Below are 22,577 nucleotides of genomic sequence, written 5' to 3' on the forward strand. Positions count from 1 at the left end.
CGGCCGCCGCGCCCGGCCGGGCCAAGGAGGTGGACTCAGCTGCTGCAGGGGGAGCTTGGACACCCCTCAGCCGCCGTGCGCGGCCTGACCGGGGGCCGTGAGGCAGCCGCGCACCCCGCCGTCGCTGCCATGCCGGCCCCCGCCTCACAGCCCGCCGCGGGGAGGGGGCGGCCACGTGACGACAATTCGAACGGCCGGCGCGAGCGCCGTCCCGCCCGCAGGGAGCATGCGCGGCCCAGCCGGCCGTTGGCAGGACGAGCCCATCCATTGGGCTGCGGCAGCCACGTGACCCGCGCCCCGGCAACAGGTTGCGGTGCTACCGCCGGGCCCGCCCCTCTGCCCCCCCCGCCACGCCGGCCGCGGGAGGAGGGAGGCGCATGCGCGGTGGAGGCGGTGGCGCGTACGGCAGCGGGTGCCTTTCCTTTTTTATTTTTCTTAAAAAAAATATTCCGTCTTTTAGGGGGGACAAAGCGGTAGCGGCTTGACGCCGAGTTAAGCAACGCCGGTGACCACGGAGGTAGAGGGGGCGGAGGGCCTGGCTGGGGGATGGGCAGCTCCGGGCCCGGGCAGCCTGTGACCAGACTCCGCCTCCTGCCCGCCGCAGCCTCGGCCCCGCAGCCCAGCGCAGCGCCGCGCCGCTGAGCCGCCAGCCCGGCCCCGTCGCCCCGCGCCCGCCAGCGGACGCCCCGTGGGGGTAAGTGCCAGCAGCTTGCGCCCGGGGCCGCCCGTCCTGCTGCTTTTGACGTGCGTGGGGGGGGGGGGGGGGGGGGGGGGCGGACGGCGGGACACACGGTGGGGCAGGGCTGCGGCCGGCCCTCGGGCCAGGCGGGGTGCTGAGGGCGGGCGGGCGCGCCGGCGTCCCCGGGGGGAGCTTGTCCCCGTACCCGACGAGCCGGTGCCTCCGGCGGGGCGCCGGACCGGGCGTGCGTCCGAGCGCGGGCAGGTGTCTCCCCGCAGGCCTCCCCGCCGGGCCCGGGCCGGCCGCTGGCGGCGCTTCCCTCAGGAGAGCGCGTGGGTTTCCAGGAAGGGGCGAGGAGCAGGGACGAGCCGCCCGCCAGCGTCACCTGCGGGCTGAGGGCTGCCACCTGGGGCAGGAGCTCACCCTGGGAGCCCCGCAGGGCCCGGCGGGCGCTACCGCGGGGCGATGACGTTTTGGCGAGATGCCCCGGCGCGGGGGCCCGCACCCCCCGCCGCCTCGGAGGTGCGGAGCTGCGGTGAGGGGTGGGCGGGAAGCACTCGGGGTGCTCCAGGGGACTGCAGCCAGGCCCTGGGAAAGGCAGCGAGCGGCACTTTGTACGTGAGACCCAGCGAGCCTGCGCCGAGGACAGATGATCCTCCCCGGGAAGGCGAACGGCGGGCAGCCCCGGGCGCAGCGCGGCTGCCGTTGCCGCCTGCCCGCGCCCTCGCTCGGCTGGGGCCCGGCAGCGCACGGCTCCGTCCTGCGGTGGGGTGCGGTAACCAGCGGCGGCTTCTGCCGCCAGGTTTTAGCCTGGGCGCTCCAGCAGCGCAAGTTTTGTAGTCTTATGGGATATATAGTGATGCTGTGGAATGCGAATGTTACGTTTTGCTCTCGAACTGCTGCGTCAAGGCAGCGGTAGTTGCTAGGTGGATTTTACTGTTCAACAGAACATCTATATTGTGGCTTGTTTTGTTCTTAAATGGAAAGAGCTGTTGCTCAAAATACACCCATCTCAACCTATTCAACATTTGCTAAGACTTCTTGATGGTTATAATTATCAGATAAAAGGTGGGTTTGTATTGCTTCTTGTTTCACAGGTTAGAAGATGTGTCTAGGATTCTCTTGCTTCTTCAGTCTTTATGTTAAGAGTCTGTTGTCAGTATTGATGTAGAGAAATCATAAACACAGGTAGGTGCAAAGAAGCTGCAGCCAAGGCCGACAGGTTTACCCCTGTCCTATTGGTGGAGAACAGGCTTTCAGGTTAATGTGCTTGTCATGCTTCAGTGGCTGAGTTAAGAGTGGTAATGACCTTCTGTGGAATCCCATCCTGTAATTCTAGGTTTTACTAGCCTTGGAGATCTGGCTGCTGCCAAAGAGATGCAGTCTTGTCTTCCTGGTTGCAAGTGTTTGTATACCCTTCTGGGAGACTGGACTGGGGAGCCAATACGACTTTAAAATTTTCCTTCCCCCCCCCCCGCGTTAGATTTAAATAGTTCCTCGGTCTGCAGAGAATCAAGCAGCTCATGGTAGGACCTCTACTTTCAGGTTGGTGTGGATTAGGGTGTTTAGAAGTGTTTACCCAAAACGATCTTTTGTCACTGTACTTCCAAAATCTCCTAATAACTTGACCTTATTTGTGAAGTGTTAGACCAAAATTCATGACTTTGACGTGTGATCTCTGCAAGACTGCTGTGCAGTTGGATTTACTGTTCTGTTTAAAAATATTTTGCCGGCTAAACAAGATGTTCTGGAACCATGTATTGTTACCGTTTTTGGCTCTGAAATTCAACTGTGGATTTTTAAATTTATTTTTAAATCTGGCTAGGTCTTAATCACAAACCTGAGAGGGTTTAAGAGTTTCTTTTTTTGTGCTTGCTTGAGTCTAAAATTGCTATAAACCCACATCTTTCCTTTGAAAAGTTTTCATATTTAGTGTCAGATGATAATAGTTAGTAAAAACACTTTTCATGTAAGATTTGAGTAATGTGATTGTTTGCCAAGTCTTTCAGATACAAAATGTCATAGCTGGATTCATTCTTTGGTTTTGTACACAGCTGATAAGTTGTACTTTAGTGAAATTGAACTCAGAACTGTTACAGACATTTCTTCTCCAGTGTTGATTTTCTTGTACATTGCAGAGATTACTAGCAAAATCATGGCTGGCTGCTTACGGTAATTGCTCTAAAATCTATGATACGCTTTACATGTCCTTTGGAGTGAAAAATAATCTGATTTATTTGCAATACAATTTTAAAAAATTATAATTAGTAATATTCTACTGATCCTGTTTTTTTGTAGGAGGGCATTGTCTTCATTCTTACCCAAGTTTTCTGTCCAGTTGCTTCAGCAGGTCTTCATCAGTATTTATTTTAGATGCTATAATGCAGCTTCTCTCTTGCTTCTTACATGGGTATCCTGAGGCAAGATGGAGTGGAATATGGAGTGTTTTAAGCAGATCTTTCTAAAATATTTTTTGTTTTTGCAGCCCTTCAGAGTAAGTGATGACCAGGTATAAGGGTTATGGGATTGAAAGGAATTTCTCTAGCCAGCATTGCTGCTGAAGAAAACTTACCCCATAATTGACCTGCATGTTTCTGTTGTTGCTTAAATTTAAGATCAAATATGGCTTACTACCACAACTTTAGTCTCAAATGCTGTTGATTGTAGTTGCCACAACAGTTGTTAGAAACATTTGGTTTTCAACTGTCATTCCAGTTTTTACCTGCTTCTCTGTTAACTCTTTGTTCTGAGTAATACAAATTGAAGATCATTGGTGCTTAAATTTAATTTCTGTGCAATTTATTCTACGCTTTTTTTGTCCCCCACACAGGTGTGGAAAAATGGCAAAGAGAATTGCAGAGAAGGAGCTGACTGACAGAAACTGGGATCAGGAGGATGAAGCTGAGGAGGTAAGATACACTATAGATCCCAAACCCCTTCAGGTAGTAGGGTAGTCATTTACATGTGCTATTTATCTTGTGGGTGAAATTGGTTAGAAGTGTAGCAATTAAAGATAATTTTGTGTAAGTGATTTTTTTTGTTTGTTTAAATAAAGGTTCCAATATATTCAGACCGTATATGGCAAAGCAGCTTTTAACAGTTCAAATTACATCAGCAGCTCAGGGGAAAGGAACTTTACATTTCTAAAGGGAAACCCAGGCTTGTTAAAATGCATAGTGCTTTTGAATTCTTCAGATGTGTGATTGAGTTCACAAGAACAGCGGTTTTGATTTCTTGAGATAAATTTTTTTCATGTCTCATGACTTCTTTTTTTTCTTAAAGAAATTAAATAAATTAATTAAATAATTAATTTCAGAAATATGTTAATTTGTAGTGCTCAGTGCTTGTGAAAGAGGATTTTCACATTCTGTGTCTCATACTTATGGCTCATGTATTATCTCTAAACGAACTGTGCTAGCTTCTCTGCTACTGAAAGTATTAAATGTTTAGGCCTATAAAATGTAAGAAAGAAAACTTGACAGTATACTTCCAGAAGTTTAAATATAAGAAAGCTTAATGTCCTCATTTATTACAGGGTAGTAATTAGTCATTAGCTGCCTTCACTAATACCTGAACTACAGCAGACTGCAGATTGACTTAGGTCATACTTCTCAATATACTTTCTCCAAACTGAAGATTGCTTGTAACAGTGCAATACTGACAGATTACCTTCAGCAAAGATATCTTATGGTTTTGTTTTAAGATTTCTTTTAATTTTTTTTTAATTGTTTGTTGTAATAAAATTGAGATTTCACGAAGGGAAATACAATGCAGAACAACACAGAACAACACAGACGAGAGTTTTCAAAGTATTAGCTAGTGTCCAAGTAGCTGGCAGGCTAATCACAGTACTACATTTTTTATCTGGTTTTCTGGGTTTTTTTTACTTTTTTTTCTACTTCCCTTATTTGTTAGGGAACAATGTTACTCAGCCATCTCTTCAGACTGTGATGGCTCTATGTATTCCAAGAATTTCACTAATGATTCCAAAACTTCCTGTTAAAGGTGGGAACATTCTCAGTAGCTAGTGAAGAAGTCCTGAAGAACAGAGCTATTAAAAAAGCAAAGCGCCGAAATGTTGGATCAGAGGTAATGTAATTGCTGACCATTATTGTTGTAGTTGGACTTAGTTGCAAAATATGACGTCTGTGCTCAGGTTTTTACTTACTTGGGCTTGTAATAATACTGTATAAAACTATTATTTAGAAGGTATATGCAGCTAGTCAGCTCATACATGCAAATCAATTTTTGCTTACTATTCCATTAAGAGTAAGGCTAGAATGAAAAATGGCTAAGACGAGTATTGACTGGGTGAAGAGATGTTTATTTTTGAAGTAGAAATGCAATGTGTTTCAGGCACAAGGTCATCTACGGGTGGGTGATACTGTGTTCAAACTGCTCCAGTTTCATTCTTTGCAGAGCTAGAAGCCTAGAAATTGAAAGTTACTAGTTATCCATAGTGGAGGGCTGGGAGATGTCTCAGACAGAGGCTAAGTAAGTAAAAGCTAAAATACTAAGCTGTTCTGAGAATGAAAAACAGGTCTTTGTTAAGACTGCTGCTACTTCCCCCCTGCCAACCCCCTCCCCCAAGAACTTGAGTGCCATCTACTCTTTGCAGTAGCAGATTGAAAACTGAAAGGAAGTTGGCCTTTGTTCAGGGTTTAGTCCCTGTGAAAGCATTAACTCAGTCCAACCAAATTCTAGTCCTTTAAGAAGTTCCTGACAGATGCTTTGTCATATGTGTCTTTCCATGAAGCATTCTTTTAACAGGGAATGCACTGTTTTAGAAATAGGAGAGAAACTTTACCTATCACTCAAATTGTTTTTGGATTGAATGGGACTAGGCACAATTAAGGGCTAGATAGTTTTCTCCTGTGCTTTTGATTTTCCTTCTGCTGTCCAAGTGGTGTAAATGAGGAAGCTTGTCTTATCCCACTATAGTAGTTTTAGCCACAAATGTGGTAAAAGATGCAGTTAATTAAAGGTTTTAACTGGGAAGAAGTAATGCAAGAAGTAAACCACAACTTGAGCAGGAGGGATTCGGGGCCGAGTGGCATAGGAAAAACAGAACTGGCTGAGAAAGAGGACCAGGTGATGGTAGAAAAATAGTCAGGAGGCTGGGAGCCAGCTGTTAGAGCTCAAAGCTGGAAGAGCTACGGTAGGCTGCACAGTGTCTAAAAAGCAGAAGAGGTGGCAGGACAGTTGAGGTTGCATAAGAAACCCGTGAAACATTTACAAAAAGGTAAACTTGAAACATACTAATGTTTCTAAATGGAGGAAGCAGAACACTGCAAAGAAAAAGACTGCAGTTTAACTTGGATGTCCAGAGAGAGAGAGAGAGAGAGGTAGGACTGATCAGAGAGAGGCAGAGTAAAAATAGCTACCTAGAAATGACAAATGAGGACTGCACTGGAGAAAGTAAAGCACAAAGGGAATCAAAAGAGCCCATACCCACAAGGCCACATACTGAAATAGAACCTAAAATTGGTAAGTGTTGCTATTTCTTCAGTGGCAAAAGCAGATGAAACTCAGAAGCAATTCTCAGTTTTGTTTTGATGGCTTTCCAGAGACGTTGAAAGTCCGCTTCCAGTAATAAGTGCTTATAACCTCAAAAGACCTTAATGTAGTACCCAAAAGTGGTAGTGCCTATTTGCATGTTAATCACGCTATATCTTTTAAAAACATGTGAGAAACTATACCATAAAATAATAGTGTTCAGAACTAGGTAATGAAAAGGCTGCAGAAAACATACATAGACTGTACTTCGTAACATAATATCTTGGCTTCTCCCATCAGTCACATTGAAAAATTTTGGGTAAATCACTTAACACGTTACATAGGTGACTACAGAGTGTGCTGCTTTGATGAGTGGCTTGAAGTGTTGGACTCTTTAATTGCAGTTGTAAATGCTAAAAGTTGCTGAAAATAAGCCTGCAATTACATATTGCTGTGTAATTATTTAAACAAAATAAGATGCTGTGAATGTCTAAATAGGTAGTCAAACACATCCGCTGCTCTGAAAAAGTTTTAGGTATCCACTTCCTAGATCTAGTTTATTTTCATACCAGCCATCTGAGTCCTTTAAAAATAGTAGCAATATGTGTCACAAGGAAGCTATTAACTTTGTTCACATAGCTGACAGAATAATGCACAAAATGACACTCTGAACCACAGTAAAATAAATGGAGTATCAAATGCAGATAGGTTTTTTGTGGAGATGTATGTAACTGGTTCTCTCTCAATCTCTCTTCCCCCCTCCCCCTTCCCCAGTCTGAAAGTGGAGGAGCTTTTAAAGGTTTTAAAGGCTTTATATTGCCTTCTGGAAAAGGAGGAGGTGGCTTCAGTGGATTTGGTAACGGTGCAGGAGTAAAACCTTTAGAAGGGCTGTCTAATGGAAGCAGTAGTGTCTCCAGCACTCCTTCTTTCGGCAGTTTAAAGACCACCTCCGAAACACAATCAGCGTTCGGTAAGTTTTAAATAACCATACATATTTATCAACAAAATCAGCCATAAGGTCTGTAGGGTTATTTTAATAGTGAAAAACCCAATTTGAACAACTGTGTAGTGTTAAGGTTTTGAGACTTTATTCCTGTTTGTAACATTTCTTAAAAAGATTTTAGACTGCTGGAGGGACAACTTATCAAATGCATGTGATTTTAAGATGTAGAGACTAAATTTGTATTTGATCTAATACAGGAGGTAAAAGCTTTATAGGCACAAATGAGAGTGGAAGACATTGGCATAAGATAAGTCTCCAAATAGTATAAACCAGCTGATAACATATTCCAGTTAACTAATTGTCCCAAATCTCTGAATTTAATTAAAAAAAAAAAAGCTAATGGAAAATATCTATTAGGAGTGCAGTTTCTTTGTATGTTTAATTTTTTTTAAGATCTTATTTCTATATTTTTTGTGGTTCTTGATAAACAGAAGCTGCATAGCTGAAGTTGTAACCTTCCCTGTATATCTTATGTTGCAAATGGTCTTACTAGAATTTTATCTGTTACATTGATACCTACATTTTAAGATACTTGAAATATTTTGGCAAGTCTAACTCTAGTCTCATGCTTTGGTAGTCCCTGGAGAATATTAGTTCTGGCCATTTGTGTTTGAGATGCAAAAATGTTAACCATGCCACAGTGTTTTAGTCAGCATACCACATCTGAGTAATTTAGATTTCACTGAGCTTAACTAAGTTAGGAGACACTTAAATACTTAATGAGGATTTTCTTAATTTCCTTATTGTGGTTTTTATATGGAAACCACCCAAAACATGCAATCATGGGCTAGAGTGTTCATAGGTTTTTAAAGTACAAGGAGCAAGAGATAACTTGAGTAATGCGTCTTAGTAAGCTGTTACAGCTTGGTAGAGCTTGCTTTAAGATCTTGGAGGTTTTGGTGAAATACAAAACTTCAAATTTTTTTTTTATGTTACTTTGTACAAGATTTCTTTGGATTATTTTTTTTTTTTGTACAACTGTGTGCTCCATCTACTGAAGTCCTACATTTACAGGTCCCTGAACTAACATACTTTTCTAAAGGAGTTTAGGCTTGTTGCACAGTATCATCTGTTCACTTGTACCAGAGTATCTGGCACATGGTGTTGTCATCCTAGAGAAGGCACATAACTGAGCAAGAATGAGTGATTTGATAAAGAAATACCCAGAACATCAGTTAGGCTTTTATGAGAACTCTGCTTTCTGGAAAAAAAAAATATCTTCTAACCCATGTTTTTCTTCTAACAGGATCCACAATATCAAATGGTCCTATTACTACTGCATTTACTGAGAAAAAGGCCGCGAGCCCAAAAGCTAATGGTGGCAATCAACCATCCTCATCTGGCTATGCTCAGAGTAAAGTTTGTAGCTCTAGTGTTTACCACAAACAGTTAGCAGCTTTAAACTGTTCTGTGCGTGACTGGATAGTGAAGCATGTAAACACAAACCCACTATGTGACCTGACACCCATCTTTAGAGACTATGAGAAGTATTTAGCAAATATTGAACAGCAACATGGAAGCAGTAGTGATAGCGGCTCTGAAAATGAAAGCAACAAGACACCTGGCTCTCAGCCTGTTTCTGCATTTGGGAATTCAAAGCTACAGCAAGGATCGACTTTTCTGTTTAACAACAAAAAAACTGAGGATACTGTGGACAAAAAACCTGAAGCTGCATCAGAAAAAAAAGACCCATCATTAGGAGCTACATCAACAGTCTCATTTAATTTTGGCAAGAGTGTTGACAGTTCTCTTTTGGGTTCCCTCAGTTCAGGAACACTTAGTGGTTTCTCATTTTCTCCTGGGAATTCAGGTTTGTTTAGAAAAGACGCAAACCAGGCTAAGTCTGGCACTGCAGTATCCACCAATGTATTGGAAGCTCAAACAGAAAGTGGCAATAGTGATGATAAAGGTAATTTCTATTTAAAACTATGATTTTAATGTTAAACTGTGAATGTGTGACTTAATACTGCAAAGATGAAATAATAGTAAGCTGAACTAATCATAATTGTTCTTGAATTTGAAAGTACAACACTGTACCACTGATCTGGAAATACCTGTCTTCTATACTGTTTAAGTAACACTAAAAGTATATGGTTATCAAAACCTATGTATTCCTGTTAGATTTATACTTCCTGTAGTAAGACATAAATCTTTAGCTGAATATAAGACTCGAAACAATGGATTTTAAAGCAGCTGGTATGTTCATCTTTGAGTCTGCAGGACATCAAGAGATCCCCTTAGTAAAATGTGTAAGATACAGAACAATTTCATACATCTTACCTAATAGACTGTAAGGCAAATAAAGTTACATGCTGCCTGACAGTTTTACTCTGCTGTTTACCTAAGCTGGGAACGGTAAGCTGATAGAAATCCTAGCAGTTGAGGGACTGGAAAGGCATAATCCTGCTGCTGTTACTCCTGCAAGTAATTCCCTTCCCCCAAATTAAACCTGGCTGTTGGAAGTATTTATTATGCTTTACTTGGACCCATTTATGGAGACTATTCTTTGAAATGTTACAACCATTTTCCCCTTGACAGAAGGTTTTCACTTAAGTTTGACTTGGTAAGCTTTTTATTTTCTGCGTTTGTTTGCCGGGAGTTGGGTTATTTTCATACCATTTAAACTGAAGATGAGCATGGAAGTTGCTTGGGGGGTGTGGCTGAATGAAAAGGAAGTCAGATTTTTTTTTTCTGTAGCTGAAGCTGCTTCAGAGCCTATACTGACTTAAATGTGTTTTGGCATTCATTGAGAGGCCACACGTGTACATGTCAAATACAGCATGTGTAAGGTAGTTCAAATACAATGCCAAAAATAATTCCCAGGTTATATGCTCACAACACTAACATATTAAAACTTATTTTAAGGAGGAGAAGAGGAGGAAGAAGAGCCACCAAAAGTAATTGTTAATGAAATAAAAGAGGATGATGCTTTCTACTCAAAGAAGTAAGTGACTTTAACTTGGAACAGTGGTTATAATTATAATGTGGAAAATTAAATTTGTATCTGCATATTGCTATTCTTCACCACTGCAGTGCATAATTACTGACATAGATGTTCTTGATTTCCTAGTTAATAAAACTTGTTAGGAACAATATAGAATACTTTGCAAGTTCCACTTGCAAAAAAAGTTAGTTACAGACAAAAGTGTGTAAGATCTCACTAAAATTACTGTGTATCTTGGACACAAGCACTAATAGCTAGTTTTTGTTATACTTGTGATCAGTTTTTTACAAATGAAGGTGATAATGCTGTGTTTGTCAGGTTTTGTAAGTAAATTGTAGGTCTTGTACCAGAGAAATAACGTGCTGTACTTCTGAAAAATCAGTCAGGTACCCCACTATTTGCATAGCCTGAAATAAGACTCTTCAGTTGGAAAACGCTGATTGTTGTATGAAGGAGTGAAGAAGTTGTACTTTTAAGTTCAAAATGAGACTAGCACTACTAGAAGTAGTTTTTCAAAGCGTGTTCAATAGTCCAAGTAATTGCTTGTCTGCTTAACACTTAGCACAGAACTTGTCCTGCAAAAAGTCATTTGCTTTATCTGAGAGAAGGTACGTGCTAATTTATGAAGAATGGAGTTATGTTTATTAGCGCTTAACTTAAAAAAAAAAATGTTTTTAAATTTTACATGAAAGTCTTATTATAACCTTAGAATCATACAGCGAGTTATTGTGGTTTTGTAATTAGTGTTTTTAAACAGTAGCTTTGTAATTTCAATACTGAAAGAGATACTAACTTTCTCTTTCCAAACTGGGAGTACTATCCATTGGCATGTGAAACGGAGTCAAGAATAATAAAAATTTATGCTACTTACAGCATGTTAACTCCTGATTATTGTTCAACTATTGGCTTACTGTGAGTTAGATGCATACATATATATGTGTGTGTGTTTGGAAGATACCTTTGTATTTAATCTCTATGTATCTGCTCAAACAAGGTTTGGGTTTTGTTTTTGTTGTTGGGTTTTTTCCCACAGGTGCAAACTGTTCTACAAGAAGGATAATGAATTTAAAGAAAAAGGTGTAGGAACATTACACTTAAAGCCAGCAGGAAATGAAAAAACTCAACTCTTGGTCCGAGCAGATACCAATTTAGGTAAGTAAATTTCTTCTAATAGCAAGTCTTGATGTGAAACTCCCTGCTAAACATTAGAATTTTGTTTGTTATGCAGCCTAACAGACACGATTAGTGAAAACCTTTTTACTTTTTTTTTTTTAAGAACTTAAAGTATTGAACAAGCAATTGGATGCCTCTAATGAGTATTACAAAGTAGTGCACATGAAGCAGTGCAAGGAAGTAAGCGGTTATGTGGTGTGTGTAGGTATTCTCCCCCTTTAATAGCTTTTCTCCATCCCCAGCTTGTTGAGTGGCTTTGAAGTGTTGCTTAATACCCACAGTGGAGGTATAAATGTCCCAGGTGTAATGAATGAAGAGGAACAAATTTTGTGCTAAGGTGCAGGCCAACTGTCTCGTCTGCAATTCATCCTGACTATGTAAATAGCAGGCTCATGCATCTGATGTACTTGGGGGTGAAGGGGAGCATTATATATATTGGGCACGCAGGATTTTGCTCTATGCATTGCTCTTAAAATGCTTGCTGAAGTCCAGCAGTTGAACTGTGTTTTAGCTAACTTCACTTGGATCACAAATGGTACGTTGACTTTACAGAATTAGAGAACCCGTAGTGCGATAGTTCCTCAGAATATCTTCTGAGATAAATTCTGCGATTAAAAAAAAAAGACTCAACTGTTTCTTTGCTTTTAGAAGTTAGGGACTTGATGTGTTACAGTTTTTAAGGTGTAATGTTCTGGCTGAGCAAATCTCTGTTTTGATACTCATTCGAAAGAAGCTTTGCTACACTTCAGTACTTAATTTCAACAAACCTGCACGTGAGGTTCACGTGCACTTGGCAACTTCCATAAAAGTAGAATAAATAGTATGCTTGTAGGAAACAGGACAAAAGCCATGCTGCAGTGTAGGCTACTGGTAGGTCTCACCTCACTTTGTTTATAATGCGCTCTGGCAAGTCTAAATGGAGTCTCTGCAGGCCCATTAGGGGCAGTTTTCAAACACCTGGTGAGATCAGGACTCCTGTGTTGTTAGTCACTTTTAAATTGTGAAGATTTTTCAGTGGAGACAAGGTTTGCCAGATGAAGAGCAGTTCTTGGTGGTAACACTGAAGGCAGATGTATGGCAGAGCTGTTGATGATTTCAGCATTTCCTTGGGGAGTTGAATGTGTTTGAATAGAGCAGATGAAAACTTGATTTCTTCAAGTTACCTACTCTTAACTCAAGTCTTGGTTTCTCACTCAGCTGATGCTAATTTTCATGATGTTGATTTACATTCCCTCTGCCTTCATCTGAGGTGATGTATTAGGAAATCTCTTCTTTTTCTTCAGCTCATACACTAAGATGTTGCGGCTTGGTGTTTCCAAGCATTGGTTTCTAGACGCTGCTGCAGTCATAGTGATGCACACTTTCCTTTTTGCTATCTTCACACAGTGCTATAATCCTTTCCTAAAATCTCACTGTGTTGAAAAACTGAACTGGAAAGGAAGGCGAAGACTGACTTTTCCCTAAATACTACTACCGTGTTCTGAACTATTTACCAGGTTTACAAAATGTGTGCATCTTCCGTGGAAGCAGATTTGAGTTTGTTTGCAACTGTGTTAATAGACCACTAATACTAAAGCTCTCAAACTCACTGCATAATTTAACAAGTTGACGTAGAGCTGCTGTTAGTAATGTGGTGGCAGACCACATCAGATGCATTGTACGATTTGAGGATTGAAAGTACTTATTCTACCATAGTTTGTCCAATTTTAGATTAACATGTCTGTACGTGTGTTAAAGCTAACTCTTTGCTTCTGCTTATGAACTGTGCTTGATGGTCAGAACGAGTAACTTGCATAAGCATCGACTAAGCACTGTGACTGGATTCCTCATTTGCTGCTTCTCCCTTGTCCCCTTCCCTTTTTCCTGCGTGTCCCTACTATCATTTGATATTCTTCAGACTCCTCTTAAAAAAGGGAGGATGCAGTATTTTCATAGATTTCCTCATTCCTAATGAGGAAAGAAATCTGTGAGAACAGTGACCATGAGCAGATGCTTAGGGAAGAATAAGATGAGTATACATGATGTTTGTGAATTGCCTTCTTTCCAAACACAAACTTAAATCCCTATTTATTAAGTATACTAACATCTGTATTGCAGTAAAAGCTGAAAAATTGCTAGTGGTAATTTTTTCTCCTCCTTATATGCAGGAAACATACTGTTGAATGTTCTAATTCCACCTAAGATGCCATGTACAAGAACCGGAAAAAACAACGTTCTTATAGTTTGTGTTCCTAATCCACCGATTGATGAGAAGAATCCAACTGCTCCTGTCACTATGTTAGTAAGGGTGAAAACAAGTGAGGATGCAGATGAGTTGCACAAAATCTTACTGGAGAAAAAGGAGGCTTAAGTAAGTTGCAGTCAGTGATTTGAGGAATTATTGCCAAACTGCTGCTGCTCTTTTTTTTTTAATTCCGTAACTTCACTTGAACACTTAACTCTTTGCTCTGATATTAAGAACTGTTATAGGGACTCTGGAAAAATGAAAAATTATATGAGGAAAAATTAAACTAGCTAATAAAAGCTTTAAGAGAATACAAGTGTTGAACTGTGCTCCCTCATTTTTCAGTATCTAAATGCAGGACCTCTGCTGGATAAAGCACACTGATTTAAATTAAAGCGTATGTTTTTAACACTGGTCAGTTTGGCCAAATAGACTGAAATCAAGAGTACAAGAATACGGTACCAGAGCTTCCTCACAGACTGCGGTGCAATGCAACAACCTCCTGTTTTGAGAAGGAAGGATGTTGATGTTTAACTGTTGAAACTTTCTAGACTTCAGCTTTTTAATTTTAATTGGTCTGTTGTATTCTGATGAGAACTAACTTTTCAGACTCAGTGACAACAATATTACATATTGTACTGTGTTTTAACTCTTACAGACTTGTGTGCTTTTGGGGCTCAGAAGACTGCATCTCCAGATATTTAAAACAAAATGTGCTTGCGTAGTCTTGTTGACAGTAGCGTTTCCTAGAGAAGAACTGTCAGTTCTGTTCTTACTGTAGCAACAAGCTAATGATGTGCAATAGTACAAGCAGAGAACTGGAAGACTGTTTATCTTGGACCACAACCACAGCTGGCATTGACTGACTTCTGACAAGTCAGGGCAGAGGGTTGCACTTCCATTATGGTCCCTCCGAAGAATTCTTCCCTAGTCCTTTGGGCTACAACTGAAACCCAGCAGAGGCAGAGTTGTAAATGTTGTACTTGTCTTGCTACTCTTACTTTTCTGAAAATAGCTCTTTTCACAAACAAATTTCAGGATTTTTATAGATCTTTGTATTGCCTCTGGCCGCTACCAGGAAATACATACATAAATGTGTGTCTCAGTTTTAGCACATGAGGAAAAATAATTACTACAGTGCTTTACAGCATTGTATTAAGTAAAGCAGTAGTTTGCAGCTTTAGGACAAGCTTTCTGTTGCAAGTAGGGAACACCGGTTTAGTGTGTAACTCAGTTTTCAGCTGTGTTAAAATTAACTACGTGGCAATAATTTGTGGATCAGGACATCATTCTGTTCTCAGTTCCCATGACTGCTTTACCAGACCATGTTTGGTTATTTAATCCTTTTCTTGTTTGCTGGAAACTCCTTCTCTAACAATTGCTTTTCTGCTTCACTTCCAGCTCTAGCAAACTATCCAAGAGCTAGATGTTAAGATTAAACTTGAACTGCTCTCAGACCTGTCACACTGGCCAGCTCTGGGGAGATGGAAGAAACATGCCAGCCTGCCTCTGGCTAAGGTGGCACAGAGGAAAAATCCCATTCCTTAAAAAAAGCAGCATGATGTAATTCTCACAGGGGACCTGGAAATCCACAATAGTGGCATCCTGTAGGTGGGGAAAGAGTAGTAGCACTGTTTATGAGATGCAGCACATCTTACCTGCTCCCCACCCCTCTCTGGGGGGGGACAAACAGCTGCCTTTAGTCCTAGTTCACTGTACAATTCAGGTTATGGCCTTTTTCTCCCTCTTAACTAAAAGGAGGAAAAACTTCTTAGGATCTATAGCCCTTTTGACCAAAGTTCAAAAACAAAGGCCTTTGCTCATGTTTCAGCTACGCTTAGGCCACAGGAATTGCATTTTTAACACCCAAGCATAAAGGGAGCTCGGATACTAGTTTATATTTCAAATAGTATTTGAAATAGTGCCTTTTTTTTTTTTTTCATCTGGCTCAGTACTTAACCATTAAAAGGAAGGGACATTCCTCAAAATAATATGCTTTTTTTTTTTTAAAAAAAAGTCTGCCTAAATTGGAGGCCAAAAGCTGAAGGCATGCATGTTAATTGTGTATGAATGAAAAGCAGAACACTGCCTGAAATTTTATTACAGGCTCAGGTTTAATGTTCAAGGGCTGAGTTAATTTTACATTTGTCTTTTGACTGTAGTGTCTTAAACGTGTCTCTGTGCAGAAAGGTTCATCAACTAGACCGCTGCATGCGGGAAGTGGATTTGTTATGTGTCCCACCTAAGAACAACTCTGTACAGATTTTTACTAGTGGTCTTGGGTTTGTGATTACTACCGAAAGCTTGTGGATATGTAACTATTTGTTCATCCATTGAAATGTGGACCAATGAACTTGAACAAGTGAGACAAATGAACTCCCTAGGTATCCTCACGATTGTCTCCCGAGTGAGGCTAGCTGGAGTTTTGCACACAGGTGTTTGGCCCAGTTCTAAAGCTGGCAAACCGAGTAACTGCTAGTGCACCTCTGTCGGGTTTTCAGGAGTGGGGATCCTGAGGGTGAGCACGCTGTAAGGGGAAAACAAGGAGAATAATAATAAATTGTGTTGGAAGAATTATACCTTAAAATATCCATGGTAGCAAGTAATATCTTCTGTTAGCTGTGGGAGAGACTAATTGAGACAAGACACCTTACTTCTTCAGCAGTGTACGTATTTATCAGTAAAGCTAGGGAAAGGCATATAATTGGAATCTCATGTTAATTAGAATGTCAAATAAAGGCATAAACATGTGATCTTGCATTGGGAAAGTTGCCACTAAAAGATCATGGAAGAACTTTAGTGAAAATTAGAGATTTTAATCAATGTCATTCATAGTGACCCTGCAACTATCTGGAATATGAAGTCATAAACTTTTCACTTGGTGTTATAAAGCACAATCCTTGATGTTTCAGTTTCTAGTTAAGAAATACTAAAATATATAAGTACTGTAAAAGGCCAGAGATTACTCAGAAATAAAGGCCTAAAATGAGTTAAAAGCATAAATTAGCAGAGAGCATAGAAGTGGCTATACTGATGCCTTCGTAACAAAGTGGCAGCTGCTATATACAAGGAAGGAATTTTGATCAGAATTTAACCCAGTGAGGCATTCCTGTATCTTAGTAGATATTTAATTACCGGATGTTAAAAATGCAAGTCTCTTCCCTAATTGGAGTTAATGCCTTCACTGTTTTGGCTGTCCGTAGGTGCGGGAGTGTTCATACAAATCACATGTTCTTCCTTCTGCTGTAATTTTGAAGTTTCAGCTGCTTGAAAATCTTTCCCTCTCACTTCCCCACTCCCCAAAACAGAAAACCAAGCTCTCTGCTGCTTTTAATTCTCAGAACCACCTGTAAGGAAGATTATTACACTTGGTTTAAATTTTATTTTAAGATGCTGTATTTGGGGGGGCATTGTAATGTACTTAACTATTTGGGAGCACAACAAGTGTTCCTATAATCCCTTTTGGTTGACGGATGTGAAAGTTTAAATCAAATTTACAGTTCAAATGAACATTTGTAGAACCTAAACCAATTAGGAGGTACGCTTTACTATTAAGACCTTCAGTTCAGCTCCCTTTGCAGCACTAACATTTAAAATGTCCTTAAAGAACTTACTTTCGGATGCCTTAACTTATTTGCATTGCTAAAATTTTGTAGCTGGTGCCTGTGTGCAGAAATTAATGAATATTAAACAACTTAAAGTGGCATGAGCTAGTATAAATCCAATGAAAATGCTGAATGTGATGGTTTGTTAATTGTTAATAGATTTCAAACTGCTCTGAATTTTTCAGTGGATACTTAAGTTTCACATAACTTGTCATGTAACAATGTTCTCATTAGTTCTAATACCTTGAAGTGTACAAAAATCCATGGAAAATGTGAATAAATGAATGGGAGATAAGTGTCTCGTGTATCACTTTCACTTTGAGTGTAACCCACCGTATTAATAAAATGAATTTTACAAACATGCTCGCAGGAGAACTGCCTAGAAAATCCTGCACCCTGCCTGCTGCGGCTAAGAGCAGCACCGTCCTCTGCCCCTTCCTCAAGCCAGCTTTGAAACCTGTCACGTTCCCAAGAGCCACTTCAGCAAAATGCTGCCGCCGGGCAAGGTGGGTGAGCTGAGTCGGCTCTGGGGCCGCCTTCCACCGGGGAGGGAAAAACTGGTTCCGTGCTGAGAGAATGGCAGCAGAGATCAACCTCTAAAAATCCCTCCGCTTGCATACTGAAAGATTTAAGAGCAGAAGTAATCTCTGTTTGCCTGATGACATATGTAGAACTTGCTTTAGGTCGAGCTTAAAGGGACTATCGTAAAGCCAGGCCACAAAGTGATTCTTCTTGTCATTGGTGTGTGACAGTTCGGCAGAAGGGGGCAGGGAAGGATAATAAAATGAAGCCAGACTCCTCATGACAAGTGCAGATCATCTTCCCAATGCACCACGAGCTGCCGAGAGCGTGAAGTGCACCTGTCACCTGGCTGCTCGCTGCTGTTAGCCACTATCGTGCAGTTCAGCCCTACTGTAATTCCGCTCCTGGTTCTGGAGCTATCCACTCCACCCACCACCCACCACCGGGAGCTACTTCTTGCACCGGGATACAATTGATGGTTAGCGGAAGTTATCTCAACATTCCCCCCACCATCACGCACACCCTGCCCCCAAATTACAATGACTGAGAAAACCGAGAGTCTGTTCCATTTGTAAGGATGCAGGTGCTACCAGTAGAGCCACATTCCTACCTAGAGTGCCTAGAACTTTTTTTTTTTTAAAAAAAAAAAACCAACAAGAAAACCTACCAACAACTTCATGCACTTAGGATGTTGGCATTATTTCACGTTTTGGACATCTCTTGCTTCCTTCTACTTAAGAAGACAGCCAGCACCGCTCAGCCTCCCTAGCTTTTGGCAGTCGCAAAGCAAAAGCCAGGGAACAGCTCTTGAGAGCAAAAAGGAGCTTATTCATTTCAGGCTGGGGCGATCTAGAGAATCTAATGCTTAATACATTGCTAGGCACCCAAGGTTTTACCACTTTCACCTCAGGAAGGGGCAAAAGGAACACTGCAGAAGACACCAAGTCCTGAGCATCGAATCAGAAAATGCAATACTCCAAAAACGCTCTGCATCCATCAAATCCAGCCTCTTTCCCAACCCTGCAGGAAAACGCCCCCCACAGCAGACTAGTTACAGCGACCAAGCCATGCAGAAATCAGAACCGATCCATCTGAAAAGGAAATCAAGTGCAAGCAAAAGGCCTGCGTTGGTTTTGGCTGGGGGAGAGCTAATTTTCTTCATGGTGGCTGGTACCAGGTTACGTTTGGATTTGTGCTGGAAGCAGTGTTGATAATTCGGGGATGTTTTAGTTACTGAGTTCCTGCTGAGCGGTGCTTGCACAGAATCGGGAGGGTCTTGTCTGCCTCTCACCCCACCCCACCAGCCGGGAGGGGTGCACTGGCAGTTGGGAGGGGACACAGCTGGGACAGCTGACCAAAGGGACATTCCAAACCATGAGTTCACACTCAGCATATAAAGCTAGGTGAAGGCGGAGGAAGGGGGGACATTTGGAGTGATGGCATTTGTCTCCCCAGGTCACCGTTAGACGTGACGGAGCCCGGCTTTCCTGGGGATGGCCGAACACCTGCCTGCCGGTGGGAAGTGGTGAATGAATTCCTTGTTTTGCTTTGCTTGTGTGTGCGGCTTTTCCTTTACTTATTAAACTTTATCTCAGCCCATGAGTTTTCTCACAGTTACTCTTGCGATTCCCCCATCCCACTGGGGCGACAGCAAGCAGCTGTGCGGGGCTTGGCTGCCCACTGGGGTTAAACCCCAACAAGGCTACGTACATGTCACCGGCTAGAAAAACAGCGAAGGTGACAAGTAAACTCTAATCATGATCTAAGCAATGCATTAACAGACAGGTTACCTCTGTAATCAATCTTCTGCTAAAGACAAAACTGAAAGCCAAATGAAGAGCAGGAGCCAGCCAAGTAATTTTGAGTAATGCAGCCTTACATATGACGTGACATTTGCAGCTGTGAATGAGCTCAGAATCAAAATCTGGTAAACTGCTTGTTTTGGTAAAATGCTTGCTTCATAGAAAGGTCTGTAAACACAGACAAGACAACAAGTCCAGGTGGAGAAGAGCAGCAAACTTCTTTGGATACTCAGCAGACGACAGCTGGATTACAAACCTCTGCACTACTGCAACAAGTTAAAGAGCAGTGACTGCATGAGCACCCATAACTGACTGAACTGCATGAAAAACAGCGGTGCAAGAGAGGCACACAAGAACAAAAGGGTGCACAAGATGAGTGAAGAGGTAGAAGAAGAATTTACATTGTTTGAAGTAGTCATCGATCTACTTATCCAAGTTTCTGTTAGGGTAGCGTACTGCTCATTTTTTTTAAGGCATCATACTTGTTTAGGAATTTGCATCTAAGAATCCTGAATAAGTATTACAACAAAAATAAATACTCATAATCATCAGTTTAGTGGGTATTACTATTTGGAACATCATAACCTGAGAGGTGATGCAGAAATGGACCACCTCTGGAAGTCTGCAGAGGCTTCAAAGGCACGAGTAGCATTTGCCTGCTCAGGCAGTATCACTGAGTAGAAACCTCTGACTTCGGTCTACTGCCTTATATCATAGATGACATAAAACAGTATAAATTTTTTTGTCTAAATTATGGTCAGTGCTAGTTTTGGAGCCCTACCTGAATTGGTAGGCACTCAGGGCATTCTTCTTACCTGCAAATGGTAATTCTGTTGACCGCAATTCCAGGGAAAACTTGCAGATGGTTTCTTCATTGTAAAAAGGAAATTCCTAACACTGAAGACAAAAATGGAGATCTTATAGCAAATTTAATTACTTTGGCAGTTTATGAAATGAGTGTTTCCTTACCTTTACAATGAAGTCAGAAATTACTATCGTGAACAATCACTTATGCTGACCTCCTTACGTGCTGGGCAGGTTAACCATGGAGGTACTTACCAGGAAGCCTATAATTCGGAATTCTTGCTGAGAAGGAAGCTTGAGTAATAACTCTTCTTGCTCCTTGATGCTGCAACTATCACACTCATCTTCAAAGTAAAACCTAGTCTGACACTTGCAGCAACGAGCAGGGATGGCAGGGTGGGTTCTGCTGACCTTCTTGTCCTTCAGGAGCAAAGGAATGCCTCTGGACTTGGTGCAGGCTTAAGGCATTCTCTATTTCCAAGTATCATCGGGTTTTGATGAACACAGTGGTTGCATCTGAATTAGAGGCTGAGTGCAGGGCTTTGAAGAGTCTGTGAGCTAGTAAACTGCTTTTGCTGGATTTCTTCAGCAATATTCCTTCCTCCAGCAGGAAAAGCAGAACCATAAACATAAACACTCTTTCGTGTCGGAGGGAGACGGGTGGCGGAAAAGCATGGGTTGAGTAATCACATATTGTGAAACACTAAGTTATGAATCACCAGAATCAACTGAGTGTTGGCATAAACAGATAACAGGGAAAGCAAAACATTACAGCAGCTGGAACTAACATTGAAAAAAAGATTTGCCTCTGTTAAGTGGTCTTCAGTGATCTGTGCAGGGTGACTTGGTCTTTTTGAAAATTATCTGCCAGCTCCATTCATTTCAACAGGGCACTAAAACTGTTTATTCCCATCTTCCTTTAGCCAATTTCTCTGAATTGAATTCAGGACCACGTGAATTAACTACTTGCATGCTTACTATTTACAAATTTGTGTAATTGCCTGAAATTCATCACGTAACAGCAGCAGCATTTTCAGCAGTGCACTCACACCTCCACAGGCAGCAGCCAGCCCAGCCTGCTTTGCTTAATAGGATGCCTCTCCATCCTCTCCCACCCCTCACATTCATCCTATGCTCCTCTCCTACATGGATGTTTTGCCAAAAGACCATTCTTTCTGTGTAAATGCCATAGGGTACACATCACATGCAGGTTCAATGACAGCTATATAGCTGGCCGATTTTATCTTTTGCAGTAGAGGGAAGTCGTCCACGCTCCTCACACAAGTAAATCCCATTTGTGCCCACAAACACTTCTGTCTTTTCCAAGCAAGAAAAAGGATTATCCACCTTGGTTTTCATACCATCATCTCAATCAACATTAAACCTACTAAGTAAAAGCCAGTTAGCATGACTTGGAGAAGAGTTTTCTGGCTTAACCAATCATAAATGACTTATTTTCCCCAATGAGGTCACTAGATCCCATCCTTATGCCTGTAAGGAATCAAGCTGGGGACAGAACTTGAATTAACATATTAAAATACATCAAGGGAAATATGAATTTTCTTTACTGAGCAGCATCTGCTACTCCCAGATTCTCATCTACACTGTTAATAGAAAATGGGACCCACAGTCTTCCTACATTTTACTCCTTTGCTTTCTGCAAGCTTTTCATGGAAAGTTTCAGGAACAACATTTCCGACAGGAGTACACAAGTAAGAAGATGCATATTGTTTCTTCAAACTCCAAAGTGTGATTTTACTTTGTAAAATCTGACCTTGATGATAAACTTGCGTGCCAAGCAGTATTACAGTTTCTTGGGAGCATCTCTCCAGATGAGGACAGGCAAGACATGTAGTACTCCAGGACAAAAGAACATGAGTTAATTGGATCCCCATAGCAGGGGCTCTATTGAACAAGATATACCGCCACACTGTTTAAACAGTATTTTTCTTTTAGCATATTCAACAAATTAATTCATTGTAAGTTGTGAAGGCTTTTCAGAGATGTATGTGGCAGTCTTCTGTCCCCCCAGAATTTGGATTAAAAAAGAAAACCAGAACAAGTACACCTTTTTCTGTCACTAACTCTTAAGAGTCTAACTAGACAGGTGAGGTCGATTACCACGATTTGTAAGCTTCTGCTGCTCTTTGCCTTTTGTACTGTTTTAAATAATGCCTTCTCCACTATGGCTGCTTTCAAAGCTTTCCATTTTAAAGTATTCAAGGGAAATCACACTGTGTCTAAGCCACATTTTCCTTTTTCGCAAGCAGTTAAGATTCCTGTCCAGTTGCACGTGCACGCACCAAACACCGCCGACAATCTGCT

At 41.5% G+C, this 22,577-nt stretch overlaps 1 protein-coding gene across 2 annotated transcripts; it reads left to right on the forward strand.

Annotated features, from left to right (window-relative positions):
- Positions 1 to 362: 362 nt before the first annotated feature.
- On the forward strand, positions 363 to 17,419 carry NUP50 (nucleoporin 50). 2 transcript variants are annotated; one of them, XM_037388725.1, is made up of 9 exons: positions 363 to 694; positions 3,510 to 3,588; positions 4,685 to 4,768; positions 6,950 to 7,145; positions 8,425 to 9,087; positions 10,044 to 10,122; positions 11,156 to 11,274; positions 13,443 to 13,645; positions 14,178 to 17,419. In XM_037388725.1, exons 2-8 carry the CDS (start codon positions 3,520 to 3,522, stop codon positions 13,643 to 13,645), a joined length of 1,413 nt encoding a protein of 470 aa, XP_037244622.1. In that variant the 5' UTR covers positions 363 to 694; positions 3,510 to 3,519; the 3' UTR covers positions 14,178 to 17,419. The 2 variants fall into 2 exon arrangements, with proteins under 2 accessions (XP_037244622.1, XP_037244623.1); XM_037388726.1 differs by having other exon boundaries at positions 14,921 to 17,419.
- Positions 17,420 to 22,577: the final 5,158 nt, after the last annotated feature.

This window comes from Falco rusticolus, chromosome 5 (genome assembly GCF_015220075.1).
Source record: "Falco rusticolus isolate bFalRus1 chromosome 5, bFalRus1.pri, whole genome shotgun sequence".
In the NCBI taxonomy this organism is placed as follows: domain Eukaryota; kingdom Metazoa; phylum Chordata; class Aves; order Falconiformes; family Falconidae; genus Falco; species Falco rusticolus.

Excerpts from the sequence above, each read along its gene's own strand:
- NUP50 (XM_037388725.1), top strand. The coding sequence starts at position 3,520 with ATGGCAAAGAGAATTGCAGAGAAGGAGCTGACTGACAGAAACTGGGAT. Across the intron at positions 9,088-10,043 it reads TGGCAATAGTGATGATAAAG|GAGGAGAAGAGGAGGAAGAA; the intron begins GTAATTTCTATT and ends ACTTATTTTAAG. Across the intron at positions 10,123-11,155 it reads GATGCTTTCTACTCAAAGAA|GTGCAAACTGTTCTACAAGA; the intron begins GTAAGTGACTTT and ends TTTTTCCCACAG.